The following is a 19,654-nucleotide window of genomic DNA, read 5'->3' on the forward strand; positions in this document are numbered from 1 at the left end:
AATCCATAAGGACACTCATCTCAAAGAAGCGCAGTTACTGCACAGGGTGAATAACCATTTCTTCTTCTTCGAGCAGTGTCCCTTTGGGTGCGCCACATCAGATGAGAACTCAGCAGTTCCCTCTAAGGAGGAGGGGGCTTTGGAGTTCAGTCCAATACTGATGAAAGTATAGCCAAGCCCAACGCACCATTGGAAGCAGAGTCATGAGTTATTGAATAGTGCTCAGCAGACACGTGTACAAAGGTCCAAATCACGCTCTACATATTTCAATGATGGGAACATTTTTGAGAAAGGCCGTAGAGGTAGGAATAGCCCTTGTAGAGTGAGTTTGTATACCCCCGGGTGTTTGGAGATTATAAGATTGATAGGAATAAATAATGCAGTCAGATATCCACTTGGAAAGTCTTTGTTTAGAGAGTGCAGACCCTCTTGATCTGTCTGAGATCAAGACAAATACTTTGGGAGTCTTTCTGAAAGGTTTAGTCCTGTCAACATAGAAGGCCAGGGCTCCCGACATCAAGTGTATGTAATGGCGCCTCTTCTTTGCCTAGGTGAGGTTTAAGGTAGAAAATCGGAAGGGGAGTGGGTTGGTTTATATGGAACTCAGAAGATATTTTTGGTAAAAACTTGGGATGTGGTCATAATATGATCTTGTCCTTGAAGAACACTGTAAAAAGAGGATACACCATAAGGGACCTTATTTCTCCAACTTGTTGAGTCAACGTGGTGGCTACCAGAAATGCTGTTTTCATGGATAAATGGAGGAGTGAGCAGGTAGCCATTGGTACAGACAGTGATCTTGTAAGGCATTTAAGAATCAGATTGGGGTCCCAAACTGGAGTAGGATGCTTCCCTGGCGAAAGGAGAATTCCAAGCCCCCTGAGGAACCTCATGTAGTTGGGTGGGTGTGATGGGAGTTGACGGTATTGTGAATCTCGACCACTCCTAGGGGAGTCCAGATGGAGGCCGGAGTGGGCTTCTTCGGTAGTAGGTGAGAAGAGGTAGAGCTCTTCTTGCCACCTTGGTCCACTGACAGTACCAATGACCTCTCAGAGCCCAAGACTTTACGGTCTTTAGGTTTGAGAGTGCCCTTGATACCGGAGGAACAAGCAGCCTCTTTGGCACTGGGTCAGAGAGCAATGGGTGCCGAAGTGGATGGAGTTATCAGAGACCACAACTTCTTCAAGGTAGATTTCCTACCTGGAGAACTCGAGCGACGGTCTTTGGGAGTCTTTTGGGTACTCCTCTGAGATGCCCTTGAGGAGTGCAGTCTGGAGAAAGTGGAGGCAGCAGACTTACTCAGAGGCTGGTGTATAGGGGGTCCCCTGGCCTGGGTCAGAGGCTGGGCGCAGCGACCTCTCCATTATGAGGAGTCGAAGTATGATCTCCCTGTTTTTTTCTGGTTCTAGATTTTAATGTCAGACAGAAGTTGCACTTTGGGGAAATACGAGATTCTCTGAGGCAACTGATGCACTGGGAGTATCCATCACTCTCCGGGATTGCCTCCCAACAAGACAAGCAATGCCTGAAACCAAAAGAACCAGGCACACCCTCCCAGTGAAGTAAAACTCCAAGGAGTGGAGAAAAGCTCTATCTATCTATCTATCTATCTATATATATATATATAAATAAAATGAGTTGAAATATATTTTTTTTAAAACTACTACAGCTAAACTAAACTACTACTAGGAACAACTAAGCTAAGGTAAAACTCAATGCAGACAACTGGTAAGGCACTATCTCAGACCAAGGCGGCTGAGAAGGAACTCAGGGTGGTTCACCCACACAGTGGTGTGGAGCAAGAGACTGAGTAACACTCATGCGCAGGCCAAACAGACACTGCTATAATAAATTTGTGATCAAAGGGGCAGAGGGCACGAGTGCACCTAGGAGTGGAGCACCCATAGGGACACTACTCAAAGAAGAATACAACGATCCAGTGTTTTCACACGAGTAAAAATCCTTGCCTTTGTCTGACCCTCAAATATTTGGAAAAATTCATCTGTTTATTTCGATGGGCGTATATATTTGCAGTTGTAGAAATGCTTCACAATTTAGTGGGGGGGGGGGGGGGGGGAATCTAACTTCTATTTCCAAACTAAATTTCTTTATACATATCAAATGGTACTTTTTCTAATTTTTCCAACTGAGGATTAAGTCCATGGCAAGTTTAAAGTTAAAACGGTTGAATTACCAAAGTGCAAAAGTGTGTCCAAACCATTTTCTTAACATGTGAAACCACCTTTCTTTGCCATTGCTCTGACATTTCAGTAGCTGAACAGATTTTACTTTTCCAAAAAAACAACCCCAAAACCATAAATACACTCAGCCCAAAGGGGCATAAGTGTAAGAAATTGCAGGCTCAAAGTAGAAATGCTTCCAAAAAGTGGTAAGCCTCTAAAAAACAGGGATTTAGAATGGTAACAGTTCAGCTGTATTTTATATAATATGTAATTTGAAACAGTTTTAATTATGATTTCTTCTCAGAATGGTTTACTAAAGTAGAATCAAGTCTGGGGAAGGCAGAAGATTTTATGGAGTAAAATAATTTATTTCCAGAAAAAGATACTATTTTGCCATTATTATACAATTTTCTAACTGCCATGTGATCTGTCTTTGTAACCATAAAACGTGCTGTGATTACTACAAACTAAAATATTCCCGGAAGAAGGATCTTTAACTGGAATGCTGAAACATATATGATCTTTCAGATAAAAATAATTCTAGGAATATTTCTTAATATTCTTACAAAAAAATCAGACTCATGAAATTATCTCTCTGAAATTCAAGGATGAGAGTTGGTAAAACCACAATGAAGGAGGTTCTTCATCTATCTGTTTAACTTGCAGAGAACAAGCATGATACTTTCTGTACATTTCAACAAAATCCTTTTTCACAAATTCCTTAACCAATAGGGTAAAAATCCATCACATACAAAAAATAAATTTAAACCCGTGCAAGAATGTGCACTAGTATGGATCCAGTGGAAAGGAGGAAAAAGGCAGAAGAAATAAGTCCAGAAGCACAGAGCTGTGGACACCGCGCTATGCATTCTATGGTGGGTGTACTCCATTTTTAGCTCAAAACTACCCGTATGCCCACTTTTTGGCTAATGTTTTAAAGCCGGTAGAGTCCACTATGGTAGACAGCAGAAACATTTTAGCTATATTTCTAAAGCAACTCAGTATCTCACAGTTCAATTTTTAATGTCTCTTAAGCTAAAAGCTATAGGGACACTCTACAGGGGTCAATGGAAAGAGGTACTGCCCAGGAGTGGGGTAAGAATGTACATAAGTAGACACCTGCTTAGGAACTTTATCTTCATTTTCTTATGAAGGGACAGAAGGTAGGTTGGACTCTTAGTTGTGTATAGGAGACCTTCATTACCTCCTTGATTCCTGTGGTCATGGTATGTCCCACTGCAGACAATGGGATAGCTGTCACAGAGAGACTCAAGACTCTCAACACTGGCAAAATATATGTTGGCATGAAAATATTTAAAATACTAACTCTAACACAAAAACTACAAATATTTAAACAAACAACAGCAAACAAACGATGGCTACAGCTCATAGGTTCAAACAACACTGAGCATGCGATTGCCAGGTGTGGTGGTCTGTGAAGAGAGAGACCAAACAGAGAGGTCAGATACTGATTTCTACCACTTGGAATTATTTTACTTGTATATACTAAGGCAACAACACGTCTTCTTTCAGCTGGGATCCAAGCAAAGATTGCTACTGCTAAATCTGATGTAACTATTACTTAACGTAGATGCTGTTACATTTTAACATTTATTTGATTAAGTGGATTTCAAAGAGAATGCACTCAAAAAGAATGAACTGACAGAAAAGAAAACCAATGGGTATTATTTTTTGAAAGCTCTAAAAAGAAAAGGTTACTCACCTTGTGCAGTAACTGAGGTTCTTCGAGAGATGTGTCACTGTGGGTGCTCTACTTCAGGTGTCAGTGTGTCCTGGCACCATCGATCGGAGATTTATGGTAGTAGTGTCTGTATGGGTCGCGCATGCACAGTAGGCATCTCGTTGTGCCGTTGGTGCCGCGTCTAGCGCATGCATGACCAGAGCCCTCCAGTTCCTTCTCTTCGCAGTAAGGACTCTGCAGTACTCTGAAGTAGAGGGGAGGAGGGTGTGTAGTGGAGCACCCACAGGGACACACATCTCGAAGAACCTCAGTTACTACACAAGGTGAGTAATAGTCTCTTCTTCTTCTTTGAGTGCTGTCCCTGTGGGTGCTCCATTTCAGGTGAATGTAGAGCAGTGCCCCTCAGAAGGCAGGAGACTTTGGGTTCATTTGAGTCATAGAGGTAGATATGGTTAGGCCAACTATGGCATCAGCCCTGGAGTCTTGAGTGATTGCAGAGTGCTCAGTGAATGTGTGGACAGAGGCCCAAGTGGCCGCCCTGCAAATCTCTAATATCGGAACAATGTTTAGGAACACTATCGAGGTTGAAACTGATCATGTGGGGTGCGCTCTGATGTGCGCAGGAGGGTCCACGTTCCAAATACGATAGCAATGTTGAATGCATGTGGAGATCCATTTAGACAGTCTCTGAGTAGATATTGCGCAGCCTTTCGAATGGTCGGTAGTAGAAACAAAAAGTCTAGGAGATTTCCGGAAAGGTATGGTCCTTTCCAGGTAAAACGCTAATGCACTCCTGACGTCCAGTGTATGCAAGACGGCCTCTGTTGGGAGTCCCGTGAGGCTTGAGATAGAACGTGGGAAGATGGATTGGTTGGTTCATATGATATTACCTTTGGTAGGAATTTTGGGGGCAGATGCAGCACAACCTTGTCTTTGAAGAATAATGTGTAGGAAGGATCAGCCATGAGAGCCCCTATCTCACTCATCCATCTGGCGGAAGTAATAGTGACCAAAAAGGCCATTTTCATGGATAAACGAAGGAGGGAATAGATGACTAGAGGTTCAAATGGTGGTCTGGTGAGGCATTTCAATACCAGATTGAGGTCCCAGGCCAGCATAGGTTAGCGAACATCTGGGTAAATGTTCTGGAGACCCGCGAGAAAGCGTTTAGTAATGGGGTGCGCAAAGATCGAGGTCCCATCAATCTCATGATGGAATTCTGTAATAGCCACGAGATGGACTTTGATTGAGCTTGTTGCTAAACCCGAGCATTTCAGCTCCAGTAGGTATTCCAACACTAATGGTGGCGATGTTGTGGAGGCTGTCACACGTTTTTCTTGACACCAGGAGGAGAATCTCTTCCACATCTGAAGGTAAGTATTACGTGTGGTCACTTTCCTGCTGTTTAGTAATACATGTTTAACTTGTTCCAAACAGGCTAGTTCGCCATAATGGAACCATGCAGGAGTCATGCTTGTAGGTGGAGTTTTTCCATACTCGGGTGAAGAGTGCAACCGCTGTTCTGAGACAGCGGGTCCGGATGGCAAGGTTGAGCTCAAGGGCCACATATTGCCATGCCCATTAGGTAAGGGTACCATGCTTGCCTGGGCCATGTTGGGACTATGAGGATGACTTTGGCCTTGTCTATTCGTATCTTGTGTATCATACCTAATATCAGGGGAAATCGGTGGGAACGCGCACATCAGTTGTGCATCCCATGCGATGAGGAAGGCATCCCCAGTGATCGTGGTCCCATTCCTGCTTTCAAGCAGAACATTGCACATTTGGGGTTTGTTGGGGATGCAAGCAAGTTGATGAGGGGAGTGCCCCACCGGCGGAATACAGATTGCCGGACTCCCTCGTTCATTTCCCATTTGTGGTCTCGAGAGAAGTACCTGCTTAGTGTGTCTGCCATTGCGTTCTGGCAACTGGGAAGGTAGGAGGCCAAAATGTGTGTGTTGTGGTGAATGCACCAGTTCCACAGTTTCATGGCTTCAGTGCATAGTGAGTGAGATCGAGCGCCCCCTGGGCGATTGATGTAAAACATGTGGGCAATGTTTTCAGTCATTATGCGAATTGATTCGTTCTTTATGTGAGGTAGGAAGTGTCTGCAGGCATTGCGAACCACGCGTAGCTCTAGTAGATTGATGTGCAAATGAGTCTCCGCAAGAGACCATTTGCCTTGAACTGTGTGCAAATGCATGTGGGCGCCTCAGCCTATCAGTGAGGCATCCATCGTAATTACTATTGATTGGGGTTCCTGTTGGAAGGGGATGCCCATGAATACATTTTCTGGTCTTGTCCACCAGTGCAGAGTCCAGGACACGGGGTGATACTGTAAGTCGTCCAGGATACTGTGATACTGTAAGCCGTTTGTGTAGGCTGTGTTTGCTGTGTCTCCTTCGCTTGGGACTCAGTGGTGCTGGAGGTGCCCGGAGTGTCATAGGTGCTCACCCAAGCATGTGTAGGCATCGGGGGTAGCGACCTGGCAGGAGACCGCCTATGTTTCTGTGCCCTCTTCCTCGGTCTTTTAGAGGAAGGCATGTCTCCTGAAGGAGGGGTGCCCGGAGAGGAGATCCATTGTTCCGTCTCTGGCTGGAGAGATTTCTCCATTAGGATCATTTTGAGTCGGAGATCCCGGTCACGCCGGGCTCTCACCTTCAGGTTGCTACAGTGGGCACATTTTTGTGGATATGGCACCTCACTGAGACATCGGACACACAAGGAGTGCCCATCAGAAACTGGCATTGCTTCGCGGCAGGAGCTGCATAGCTTAAAGCCTGGGGAGCCAGGCATCTTAAACGGTTAACCGACCCCACAGCGGGGGAACTACGGGAAGGTAAACTCGGAGAAAGTAAACTTTTTTTTTGATCCAACAAAACTAACACTAACTACAACTTTCTATATGACTAACTAACTATTTAAACTATTATTTCTAAAGGTTTGGCAAGAGTGATGAACACTGCCCCAGAGCTCAGTCTTCAGCTGAGGATGGCTGACAAGGAATTGGAGGGCTCAGGTCATGTTCATGCTAGACTCGGCACCAACGGCACCGCGAGACACCTACTGCGCATGTGCAACCTGCGCGGACATTGCTACCATAAATCTCTGGTCGACAGCGTCGGGATGCACAGACACTTGTAAATGGAGCACCCACAGGAACAGCACTCAAAGAAGAATCAAGATTACACTGTTTTAAAACTCTTCCCAATATTTATGGTTTTATCGGCCAAATACAAGCACAAAGCTTTTTGGAGATTATTTAGTTCCCCCGTAAGAACTTCCTATTCTTTGTTATTTTGTAGACTCTCAATGCAACTCACTCTTCAGTACTGTCACAAAGGATATGCTATCTTTCTATAGCACTGATCATCTACAGTGGAACCAAATATTTTTAAGGGGGAATATTTTTCCTCTTTAATCAGAAGTAGGAAGCCAGTGGAGTAAAAGGTTTTTCTTGTGTTGACATAAGTCAAGAGATCACACAAAGTCCTTCAAGTCCTTATCGGCTTAATATTGCTGTGGGTGTCATCAAAAACTCAATATTTACTAAGCTACTACAAGACGTATCTGAGATACTACATTTATTTTCTATTCTAAACAGAAAGGAAAACAACAATATTCTCAGCTACCACTATGTGGTAACTGTTGGTAAACACTGACTTTTTAAATTCATTTACTAAAGTAACAGATTAAGAAAAACATAATTCATAAATTGGTCAAACATATACACAAAGATGAGGAAAAGAGCTAAAGAAAATGCTACAATTTAGACCAGAATGGACTAGTTATTTGGTGCCAAAATACACCACAATAAACTTGCATGCTGGCATCAAGGATCTAACTGTAAACATGATAAAAAAAATCCATAAGCTTCATAATCAATACAAACATCCAAAAATGATTTTACTAAAACCCAGGAAAATAGGAGCTTTCACTCAATTCCAAATTTTCCTGAAACTCCCCCTCCCCTTCATCAAATGTAGCTGAAGCAACTGGACTCCTGGAGGACAGGAAATGACATACCTCACCAAAATCAGTAAAGATGAATTTCCTGTTTTCCAGAATGGCAAGTAAAAATATAATAGAACTGGCTCCAATGTTAATAAATTAATCTTTCTTTAAGATAATAAAATCTTTGTTTGCAAGATTACAATTTTTCTCAGCATTCTGGAATCCTGGGGAAAAAACCCTCTACAGCAGCAGCAAAAGTTGTCTGTTTAAATAGTGTCCTAACTTCATGTCTAATAGCTCACCAATGTTATCAAAAAACAGCTCTATAAACCATTGGCTAAAGATACAAGTAATAATGCATACTGTAGATATGAAATTATAGCAAAAAACTCACTAATGAGACCAAAGGAAACTGAAATCATTTTCATGAATTCAGAACATCTTGGATAGGCAGGGAAGTGAATAATTTACAAGTCAAAGGTACAGTACCTTTCATTACCTATATCACAGGAACAAGTAAAGGGGAACTGGATGAGTGAAACAAATTGTAATGAAATATAAAGCCTCTCTCTTGTAGGTCACCATTTTGAAGCCAGCACAGATTGGTAGCGACCAAAAGTCATTGCCATGTAATGATTTTTTGTGATCTACAAGAAATGGTCTTTTTCTGTGTAGTTCATAGTAGACAATTTTCCCTCCACTGCTCACTAGAACCCTAGCTGGCAGGACCAGCAGAGATGGCATGGACTTAATGGACCTGAAAATTAAACAACCTTCTTACCCCTAGAGGCAGTCCCTCCTGAAAGGGTGGAATACACTGTATTGATGTTCTGAGGATAAACAAAAATGACTTTGGTTCTAGTGTTCTCAATCCAGCATCTTTTGTGAGGAGAAAAATTCATTGAGATAGCTGAGAGAGGAAAAAATCATCTATTAAGAAAAGATGTCTTCCACTCGACAATTTACATACATTTACAAAAAAGAACACTAGCACTTACCTCCTTTATTTTTGAATATGCTTGACCCTTGCTACTTGCAGCAACAGCAAGAACTTCAGTGTCAAACACAAACTGAACAAAGGCTTTTAAATTAGACCAAAATATTAGCTGTGTGTTGCTCAAAGAGGATATAACTTTCCAAGCCAGATCAAATGCATCTATGCAGAGAGATTCGGATGAGCCCAGAAGCTGAAAATAAAGAGGAGGAAAGCAGCGTTTAATTTCTGGGGGGGAAAATCTTCATTATTGTTACTGACCATAGGTTTGCTTTTGTCTCTTACCTTGGGAACAAGCACTTTCATGCAACGAAACACAGGTAAAACCTGGTCAGAAGGCAAAAGAGTTAGAGCTTCCAGTGCAGACTGTAGAGTTCTTATTGGCCTTTGGACTGCAAGCAAAGATAGTTCCAGAGTCTCATCATTTGACAATGGTATAAATTTATGATACTTATTTAAAATAAAATGAAGGCAAACCCACTGGTCATGTACATAGCTTGCAACGATTTTCCCCCATCCTTGAGAAGATGTTGATTCTTCAAATAAACTGTAACAGAGAAAATACTTTAAAGTCCATATTAATACTTCAGTTTCTTTACATACAAACTATAGGCCATAATGTAATGTCCTAACAGAAAGCAGATTAGAATCAAAAATTTAAATGCCAATTCAACTCCCACTAAATTCAGTGGAAAGATATCTATTCACTTCAGTAAGAATCAATTGAGTCCTAATTCCCTACTCCTACTACAGAAAGAGCTAAGATGAGCAAATCCATTTCGCTTCCACCAAATTCTGGATCTGAAGAGTAAGAAGACTCATTAGCTACTTAGACATCCTAAATTAAGTTATCACTTAGGAAACTTGTATCTTGTCAAAAATTACCAAAAAAGTTATCTTAAAGTTACTTTACTCTGTATTAAAGATGTATAGAGAGTGACTTGAACTGTAGCATAGACATACCTATTTTTTTCCTCAATATAGGAAGGCTTCTTTAATACTTGATTAAGTTGAACAGAGGAAATAAAACCTTTTAGGGTTTCAACAGCGTGTAGAGATTTAAGTTGCAGTTCAGGTTTCTGATCAATAATCTCACAAACCACAGTTAGTGAGGCCATACTAACTACTTTTTGAATCTGTTCTCCAAGCTTTGGTTCCTAGTAATGAAAAATTAAAAATCACACAATCAACATACTAAAATTTCCCCTAATAAATTATGAATAATATATGGATACATATTGAATACCTTTAAAATATTCTATTATATATGAAAATCTGATTAGAAAGTAAAATGTAGGGAAAAACAGGTGTGTATGTATCTATCTATCTCATCTTACAAATTACAAGCATTCCTTTTATCAGCACCAGCCCTGTAGTTTGAATATGACATGACATTCATAGTTAACTGAGTGGGCAGAAATTAACTTATGTATTTTTACTAATAATGGAAATGGTAAGAAATTAATTTCATTCTAGTAAATTGCAGCACTTGTGCCAGTACAGTTAAGGCTGAACTGCAACTAAGGTCAGTCTTAATTTCATATTTTCTATTTTATGTCACAAACTTAGTGTTAAGCAAATATTCAAATGTATACCTGTCACAAGGATATTTTCCCCCAAATCAAATTCCTCACAAATTGTAAGTTTGAATTCTATTATTTATGGAAATCTGAACAAAAAGTAAAATTCAGGCACATGTAGCCAGAGTCCTCCAAGGCCAGTAGAGAGAGTAGTTAAAGCAGTCTAGAAGGCAACAACTGTCACTTCAACTAAAGGGGAATTATTGTGTCTGAGAAGCAGAGCAAGCAGAAGAGACTATGCGATCTATTATAGCATAAAATGCAGCTCACTCCTAATCAAAATATATTAATTTGTGTATAAAGTTATATAGGAACAAGTGTGCAGGGGTGAGGAAAAGGGACAGAAGATTATATAAAAAATTACTGAGCACTGTCAATGTGTACAGCAATGTACAAAATGCAATATTGTAACAGATTATTTTCTGAATGCCTCCAGCTACCAGAAACACAGAAAATGTTTCTAACCTCTGCCCACCTTCTCTATGAAGAATGGCTGTAAGAATTTGCTGCAATCTTTCAACAACACATAACTAACATAGAGACCCTATTAAAACACTCATTACTCAGGAAAACCCCTTGATTCAACTAAAGTATTGACTTGGGAAGAATTACTGAGTCAGGCCTCAATATACTGTTACAATATGCTACTAATCCACAAATGTCATTTTTGTTTGATAAAATGATAATTATGATAAAATCACAAATAGCTGAAAAAAACTAACTTGTTTTTCCACTTAGACATGCAAAAATGATAAAACACACTAGTATCTCTCATTCTGCTCTCAATGTATGATTTAATTTCTTAACTTCTTTGAGCCTACTGATTTGTTCTGACAAGGATAGGATCGGGATATTAGAGGGTGTTTATCACTGCCACTATAATTAAGGTTGAAAAACAGTTTCAAACATACAATTCTGTTTTTACACAATTCACCAAAACATTCACTTTGTGTACTAAGGATGACAGTGATTTATGCTAATAAAAAAAATGAGAAAGTGAGCAAAATCTGTCCATCCATTTTTTCACTTTGTGAAGGCTGAAAATGAACACATTTTTTTCCCATTTTAAAATTCTATCCTTTTAAAAATATCAGGGCTACCATAAAATAAAAACAGATACAGATTTGGCATGAATATAATCCTCCTCTCTTTTTGAACTAGTATCTTTGCTTGGCTTGCGGGAGAAAAATATTTTGATTTAAGAAAGAGATGAATGCATATTCTATAGAGGATATACCTTAAACCTAGAGACACCAACTTAAAGATTAACTGAGCTGTGAATGCATGCAAAGTACAAGACATTCTGCTGCCACTGTAGTAATCATTAAACTCCCACTAACTTAAAAGGGAGCAAGACAGACAGACAGACAGACACACGCACACAGGAAATTAAATCCCCCCAAAATCTTTTTGACAAAGCATTAATGTCAAGTCTGGAAATTCCAAAAGTTAAAGTTCCTCTAGCAATATGAATTCAGCCATGTTTCACATCAAACTTTTCTCTTTCTCTTGAAAAATGAAAATATTAACCTATTGCTCTACATATAACACATATATAACTGTGGGATATAAAACGTGGGGGAATGAATACTGCAACAGAAAATGTTAGCTTTTGGAATTTCTTGACCTTGCAAATTTAACACTGTATTAATACTAACGTTTGGGAGATGGGGTTTCAATTTAATTCTATTTTCAAAGCTATCTAACATTTTACTGTATTTTAGGCAAAGGCCTTTGAGCACTACACAATCTTATTTGAGAAAAATGTGTTTATTGCCACCAACGCATTGCTTTAGCTATATAGCAGCTGTATACCGTTAACAAAGAACTACAGCCAGGGCCAGCTCCAGGGTTTTGGCCACCCCAAGCAGCCAAACAAAAACAAAAACAAACAAAAAAAAGCCGCTATTGCAGTCACGATCTGTGGTGGCAATTTGGCGGGAGGTCCTTCGCTCCGAGCAGGAGTGAGGGACCGTCCGCCAAATTGTTGCCGAACAGCTGGACGTGCTGCCCCTCTCCGAAGTGGCCGCCCCAAGCACCTGCTTGGTAAGCTGGTGCCTGGAGCCGGCCCTGACTACAGCACTACAGTCCTAACAATGTCCTTTGGGAAACAGAGTGTTTCACTGCAATATAACACTGCAGATGAATTACACAAATGAGTTTTCTGTAAAGTAATATATTCATTAATATTTGTATCTCATAGTTATGCCATTTATCCCTTGTAAAATTACCTGTTCATTGCCCGTCTCCTGCAGATTTTGAATAGAGGCATTTATCAGAGAAGAGATGAAATTCCAAATGGAGGGCCCCTTTTTCCAGCCAGCGTTTGAGCATAAATTCACCAGCTCTGACAATAATGCTAAGTATAAATTACAACGATCCAGATCTGAAACCTAAAATGAAGAAGGTAGGTAGAGTCACTAAAAAGGAGAAAAAATAAATTGAAAATGAGACAGCTAGAAAAAGGCAGGAGCAGCAGCAACAACTACAGTTGAACAGCCTTTTCTTCTTGTGGCTAAATACACTTTCTTCTCTCCCTTCCTGTCAGGTTCCCCCACTCCACCTCAGGGTTCTCTGAGTAACCAACAACAACTTTGGTACTATGAAAGGAATCTCCAGTCGTCTTTTTTACTAGAAACTTCCTTTCCTCTCCATTTGACCACGGGCTCTGCCCTTCTTCCTGTGGGTCCATATATTGTTTCAAGCAAAATCAGCTGTTTGATAACTGGACCACTGCTTTTTCTTCTTCTGCAGATGTCTCACCACAGAGTCCTAAGAAAATAGCATACTTCTCCCTATGTCCCCTCTGTTCTCTGGCTTCTAGCTTCTGCGCTCCCCTTCACTTACTTCTCCTACTCCACACCACATCATATCACCACCACCTTCCTTTGCTCCTCTCTTCACCCATTGTGTACTTTCATGAACTTTACTGCCTTCTCTACTCCCAGAGAGGTAACACCTCCTCTTCTTTAGGAACTATTAGGAAAGGGACAGAAAATAAGACAGAAAATACCATAATGCCACTATATAATCCATGGTGCACCCACACCTTGAACACCGTGTCCAGTTCTAGTAGCCCCATCTCAAAAAGGATATAGTGGAACTGGACAAGGTTCAGAGAAGGGCAACGAAGATGATCAAGGGTATGGAATGGCTTGAGGGGAAAGAGGAGAGATTAAAAAGATTAGGGCTGTCCATTTTAGAAAAGAGACAACGAAGGGGTGATATGATAGAGGTCTATAAAATCATGAATGGTGTGGAAAAAGTGAATAAGGAAGTGTTATTTACCCTTTCCCACAATACCAAAACCAAGGGTCACTCAATGAAATTAATAGGCAACAGGTATAATACAAACAAGAGAAAGTACTTTTTCACATGATGCACAATTAACTGTGGAACTCCTTGCCATGCGATGTTGTGATGACCACAAGTACAACTGAGTTCAAAAAAAGAACTATATAAATTAATGGAGGATAGGTCCATCAATGGCTATGAGCCTAGATGGTCATGGATGCAACCCCAGACTTGGGGTGACCCTAAACCTCTGACTGCCAAAAGCCAGCAGGGGATGGATCGGGGCGGATCACTCCAACTGCTCTGTTCTATACACTGCCCCATAAGCTTTGGTACTGTCAGAGACAGAATACTGGGCTAGATGGATCACCGGTCTGACCCAGTATGGCCATTCTTATGTTCCTTTTCTCACTTTCACAAATCCTCTTCTCATTTCAAACTTAGTCTTTGTCTCAGTCCAGGTCCCCTCTTCATCCCATCCTCTATCATGAACCTCTCTTGTACTCTTTCCATATCAGTTTTATTTCCATACTCCACGCTCCCTCTTTGATTATGTTCCCTCTCAAAACTCCCACTCCACTGCAGAAGAACTCACCCTGATCCATAACCTCTATTTTCCTGCTACCCTCCACCTCTTCACTCTTGCTGAAACACAGCTCTTTTCTGACGCCTCAACCTCTGTTGCTACATTCCTCTTACAAGGACCATCTTTTTGCACTCCCAAGTGTTAGAAGTGGCTATGAACTTCTCCTCCCTCCCTGTTAGTCACTTCCTGTCCCTTCCTCCTTCCCATACAACTTTCTTCTCTGGAGTCTACACTGGCCATTTTAGCCTAGATTCACAAAGGGACTTGGGCGTTGTGACATGAGTGTCACTTTTAGGTACCTAGAAAATCACAGGGACAAAACTGCGATTCACAAAGCCTGAGTTAAGCACCTTGGCTCCCTATACAACAAATGGGGGGAAATAGGCAACTTAGAATGAGATTTACAAAATCAAACAAATGAGGCAAGGAAGCGTCTAAGTTAGCCAATAGGAGATAGCGATGAGAAGAATGTGTGCTAAGTCCCACTCCTCTCAAAGAGGTAAGTGCTGAGACAAGGCTGCAGGGAAGTCCCCATCACTGCTAGCGATTTATAGCTGGGAATCCCTCTCATGGAGTCAGGTGGCATAAGTGCCTAAAGGTGTTTCTTGTGAGAAGGAGCTACGCAGGTGCCTAACACCACACAAAATGGCCGGAGGTGATACCCACCTTATAACTTTTAGCCCACTGATTAGAGTACTAACCTGGGATGAGGGAGACCCAGATTCAATTCCCTCCTGAACAGAGGGGGAGAAAGCATTCGAACTGGGGCCACCCACAGCTCAGATGAGTGCAGTAACCACTGAGCAATGGGATATTCGCATGTGGGGCTCTCTCAATTTCTCCTGTTGAGGCTGTTCCACAAAGGATAAATACTTAAAGGGTCACTGGGCCAGAGAGAGAAAGAATGAGACTGTAGTCTGGTGCTTAGGGCACCCTCCTGGGAGTTGGGAGACCCAGGGTCCAATGACTCATTCATTAGTTATCTACACTGGAACAGCTTCAACAGGACAGACTGAGGGAGCCCCATATCAAACTATCCCAGAGCTCAGGGGTTAGAGCACTCTTCTGAGAGGTGTTGGAAACCCCTGTTCAAATCCTTTCTTCTGCTCTGGCACAGAATGGGGAATTGAACCTGGGACTTAGACACTAAATGCTATTGTGAATCTGGACTTTTCTCCCTTTACCCTCTGAGTAGCCACTAACTACTGCTAAAATCCTTGCCCATGATCTCCTATCTCTTATCTTGTTTACAGTAACCTTGTTTCTGTCTTTCATCTTCTCACTTCTCCCCATCTAGTCTATCCAAATTGCATCTGCTGAAATCACCTTCCCCTTGTCACAGTGCTCATCCCCTTGTACTCATCTTCAAGGCCTTTAAATCTTTGATCTCATTTCCTTCTACACTTCTATTGCCACTCAACTCCCCACACTTCTACCAACCCACTCATCTTTTTGCTTTCTCTCTTTCCTCACCCTCTACCTTTGTACTTTCTGTTATACTGCCTTCTATGCTTTGAACAGCCCTCCTCTGTCTGCCAAGTCCCTCTCTCTTCTCCTGAAAACCCACATCCTTCAGGAATACTACCTTTCTTCTCATCACCATGTCTCATTCTATTCTTTCTCCCATGAACCGTTTATTACTATTTTCGCCTTGTGTGTGTCTTTTAAGCTCCCTTGTAAAGCTCTCTGTGCAAGTCCACACATATAACTAGTACTCCTGGGGGAATTCTGCACCAAAAAATAAAAAAATTGGAGCACAATATTTTAAAATTCTGCATATTTTAGTTGTCAAAATAACATAATATAATCACTCCATTTTCAATAATTTTGGTAATTTATTTAAAAATATCTGTCAACAAGTATGTCAACAATACAGACAACAGCAAAAAAGAATCCCCCAGGAGTAGAGAGTTAAAGAAAACCCCTACAACAACCCAGTTCCAGTTGGGGGATGATTGAGGGGGCTGTGTGGGGCTCCCAGAGCCCAGACATCTGCACTCCCATCCCCCCAGAGTCCAGCTTTGGGGCACCCCCGCCCTCCGTCCCAGACACACACACCCGCTTCCCCCCAAAGCCAAGCCACGGAGCAACCCCTGGCCTAGACAGCAGCCCCCCCACCTCCCGCACAGAGCCCAGCTGCACAGGGCACCCCTCCAGCCTAGACACCAGCCCCCGCACACACACACACAGAGCCCAGCCACGGGGCAGCCCCCAGACACCAGCCCCCAAAAACCATAACAAGAGTTTAAAGTATTTCTATGCAAAATGATTTTCTGGGTGTTGAAATATTTCATTTGGAAACATGTAAAAATATTGCCAATTCTGTGCATAACAGATTAACAATCTGAACTGCACTGAAAAAACAAGAAATCAGACAGAGAGTCTTTCAAGTATCTACAGTAAATACTTACAGTATTCAATTCACTTGTAGTGAGTCTTCTGAGGACAAATTCCAGTATACTTTCTGCAGCAGTCATAACAGAATTAGAGAGAAAACTTAACACCACATCTATACAGAAAACAAAACAAATGCACTATTAAAACAATGTACTTTTTTGTGTTAGAGATACATGATATACAAAGTGGACTAAATCAGCTATACAGGAATAAGCATTTACAGTTCTCTTAAGCTACTGATCATTCGGTATAAATGACTGCTCTTCATTTTATTGTATACTATATTATTTCAGTGGGTTCTACTTCTCTTTTTGAGGGGATCTGCATCTGATTGGTTAGAGGGCTATAAAATGGTGCACAGAATAGCAAGGTTTTCAAGAAATGTTTATGATTGTCTTTTTAGGTTTAGGCATTCTATCTTAAAGGACACACGCAAAGCTCTGCTGCTTAAAAATTTATAAAAACTTGATGTTAAGAATCCCTCAAATCTTCTCAAGTGTTAATAAATCTGGAGGGCATTCAGAGTTCGAGATCAAATCTCATAAACTGGTAGGTCCAATTTAATGGCCAGGTAAATTGGTTTGCTTTCTATGTTTATCAGAAATCAATTTGATTGAATAAACACCAGAGAGATCTCAAAGTCAATGAGATTATTCAAGTGCTTAAAGTTAAAGCACATACTCAAATGCTTTGCTGGATCAGGGCCTAAATTAATTAGAACGACTCTCAAACTTTATTATAGTACATTATATTATATATATGGGGGGAGGGACAGCTCAGTGGTTTGAGCATTGGCGTGCTAAACCAAGGGTTGTGAGCTCAGTCCTTGAGAGGGCCATTTAGAGATCCGGGGCAAAAATCTGTCTGGGGATTGGCCCTGCTTTGAGCAGGGGGTTGGACTAGATGATCTCCTGAGGTCCCTTCCAACCCTGATATTCTATGATTCTATGATTATGGTATTCTAATGCCCAAATTATGTGTGTGTGGTTGTTTGACCTTTACTACAAAAGTTTCTCGGTCTTCAATCAACAATTTAAGTTAAGGCTGCAAAACAGGTTCCATTCAAACTCAATTTTCACAGTTTCATAACTTAAAACTGGAGCAAAATCCCTTCAACTGCTTTTACAGTTGAGTGAAAGTGGAAAAAAAAAAATACACCTTTCCTGATTTAAACCAAAACTACTATGATCATATACATCACTGAGGAGTAGTATGCTTGTATGGGAAAATTATGTTATATATATTATATATAAAATATATTTGTTTACACATTTATGGTTGGATGCAAATTGCAGAATGAGCATGCACATCAAAAAAGATCACCATGGGCAAGACTGTCACTTGCCCAACGCACCCACGCAGGAAAGTAAGGGGTTGGGCTACCTGGAACACCAGTGTATGCAATAGGGACAAGAGCAGGCACCACTGACACTAGCCCTCCTTTACCTCCGCAAAAGTAACCAGGGAATGGATAGAGAGGGGATGGGAATGAACACAGCCACTGGCTCTGTTCCCACAATATGCCAGTTAGCACAGCTGAACTGGCACAGAGGGAGAAGAATTTACTACTACAATAGCCAGTAGCAGATACTTAATCTCTTAGAACAAAAACGAAGGAAGCTGAGAAAGGAACTCTTTCCCCCTCAGAATCAGAACTCTTTCCTTGCTGCACCACACTCTGGGATAGATGTAAGGTCGCAATCTGGCCCAATGTCTCTCAATAGACACATAAAGACAGATCTATTTCATTTTTACGCACAGCTAGTTAAAGTGGGCTTCTAGTAAGAAAAGCAACTATGTGAAAATGACATGTTCTATCGATCTGCTCCTTGTTTCTATCTAGCGTTGTATCTGCTCTTTTTAATGATTAAAATAAGGATATTTAAACTACTTTGTACTTTCATAGCATTGCAGAGCCACATGTTGCAGTGTGAAGTGGGTTATATTCCTTCTTGTGAGTGATCAAAGTTTAGTGAAATTTGTAAAGATGAAAGATAAAGAGATGGACTGTTTTCAAATGTTCATAACATTATTAAATTCCCAACCCATTTTTGCCCAAACTTTGTCATGAGCTTATTCCTCAGTGAGGACATTTAGAATGCTCAGTTTCCAAATTCAGCCACTATGTAATGTACCTGGGGGAAAATTTTTTGTTTTTTTCTTAAACACATCTGCATACACAACGGCTAAAAGAGCATTCCTTGAAACTTTCTAAAGTAATTCATCTTTAGGTAGAGACCAAGCATGGAAGATTTCAGCCTAAAAAGTTATTTTCAGAAAGTTATAAGTAAATGAGAGCACAAGATTATAATGGAAAATAGCATTTGTTACTTAGGGAACGCTACGATAAAACATGTACAAAACATAGTGCCACACAATACATTTGCATGGCACTTAATCGTAGAAAATGACATAGGTATGTTACTCTGTAGGGGCTGTAGAGGGTAAATGTGGCAAAATGTACTTCACCACCTATATACCTCAATCTATATTTCAAGGGAAACCACAGTGGCACTGAAAGTCAGACGGATAATACATCAATACGGCAATGGCACTGAAAGCCTCTGCATGCCCTTTTTGCACCAACATATGGGGAGTTAACAGAACACAGGGAGGATAACAAAGCATTAAAGTGGAGTCTATCTGATTGGACCTGCTATGAAATAAACATCTATGAAGCACAGGTTGAGCTCCCAGAGAGATTCTCAAAGAATACCTTTGAGGATTTCCTCAAGGTTTTCTGTGTCACCTTAGAATTACAACAAAGAGCAAGCTCAGAGGAAAGCCTAGTACCCTTCCTGGAGACTTGCTCTGATATTTAATTTTTGAAAACAAAAGTTTAATTAAATGGAAAACTACCAAATGCCAGAAACAATATGGACATATTCCAAAACTATATTGTGCTTATTATCAATGTTCTCTATTTATTAACATGGCTGAAAATGGCTCAGCTGACTGCTTTTA

The 19,654-nt window shown here is 40.9% G+C and overlaps 1 protein-coding gene across 1 annotated transcript in view; it reads right to left on the reverse strand.

The window, feature by feature from the left end:
* Positions 1–19,654, reverse strand: part of TARBP1 (TAR (HIV-1) RNA binding protein 1) — a 102,117-nt gene that overhangs the window by 38,103 nt on the left and 44,360 nt on the right. Inside the window, exons 13-17 of the mRNA XM_065401541.1 lie at positions 16,705–16,802; positions 12,645–12,806; positions 9,787–9,990; positions 9,119–9,397; positions 8,838–9,026 (exon numbers count right to left, since the gene is read on the reverse strand). Coding sequence (XP_065257613.1) covers positions 8,838–9,026; positions 9,119–9,397; positions 9,787–9,990; positions 12,645–12,806; positions 16,705–16,802 — 932 coding nt within the window. The remainder of the gene's footprint in view (positions 1–8,837; positions 9,027–9,118; positions 9,398–9,786; positions 9,991–12,644; positions 12,807–16,704; positions 16,803–19,654) is intronic.

The sequence above is a fragment of the Emys orbicularis genome, chromosome 3 (assembly GCF_028017835.1).
Source record: "Emys orbicularis isolate rEmyOrb1 chromosome 3, rEmyOrb1.hap1, whole genome shotgun sequence".
In the NCBI taxonomy this organism is placed as follows: Eukaryota; Metazoa; Chordata; order Testudines; family Emydidae; genus Emys; species Emys orbicularis.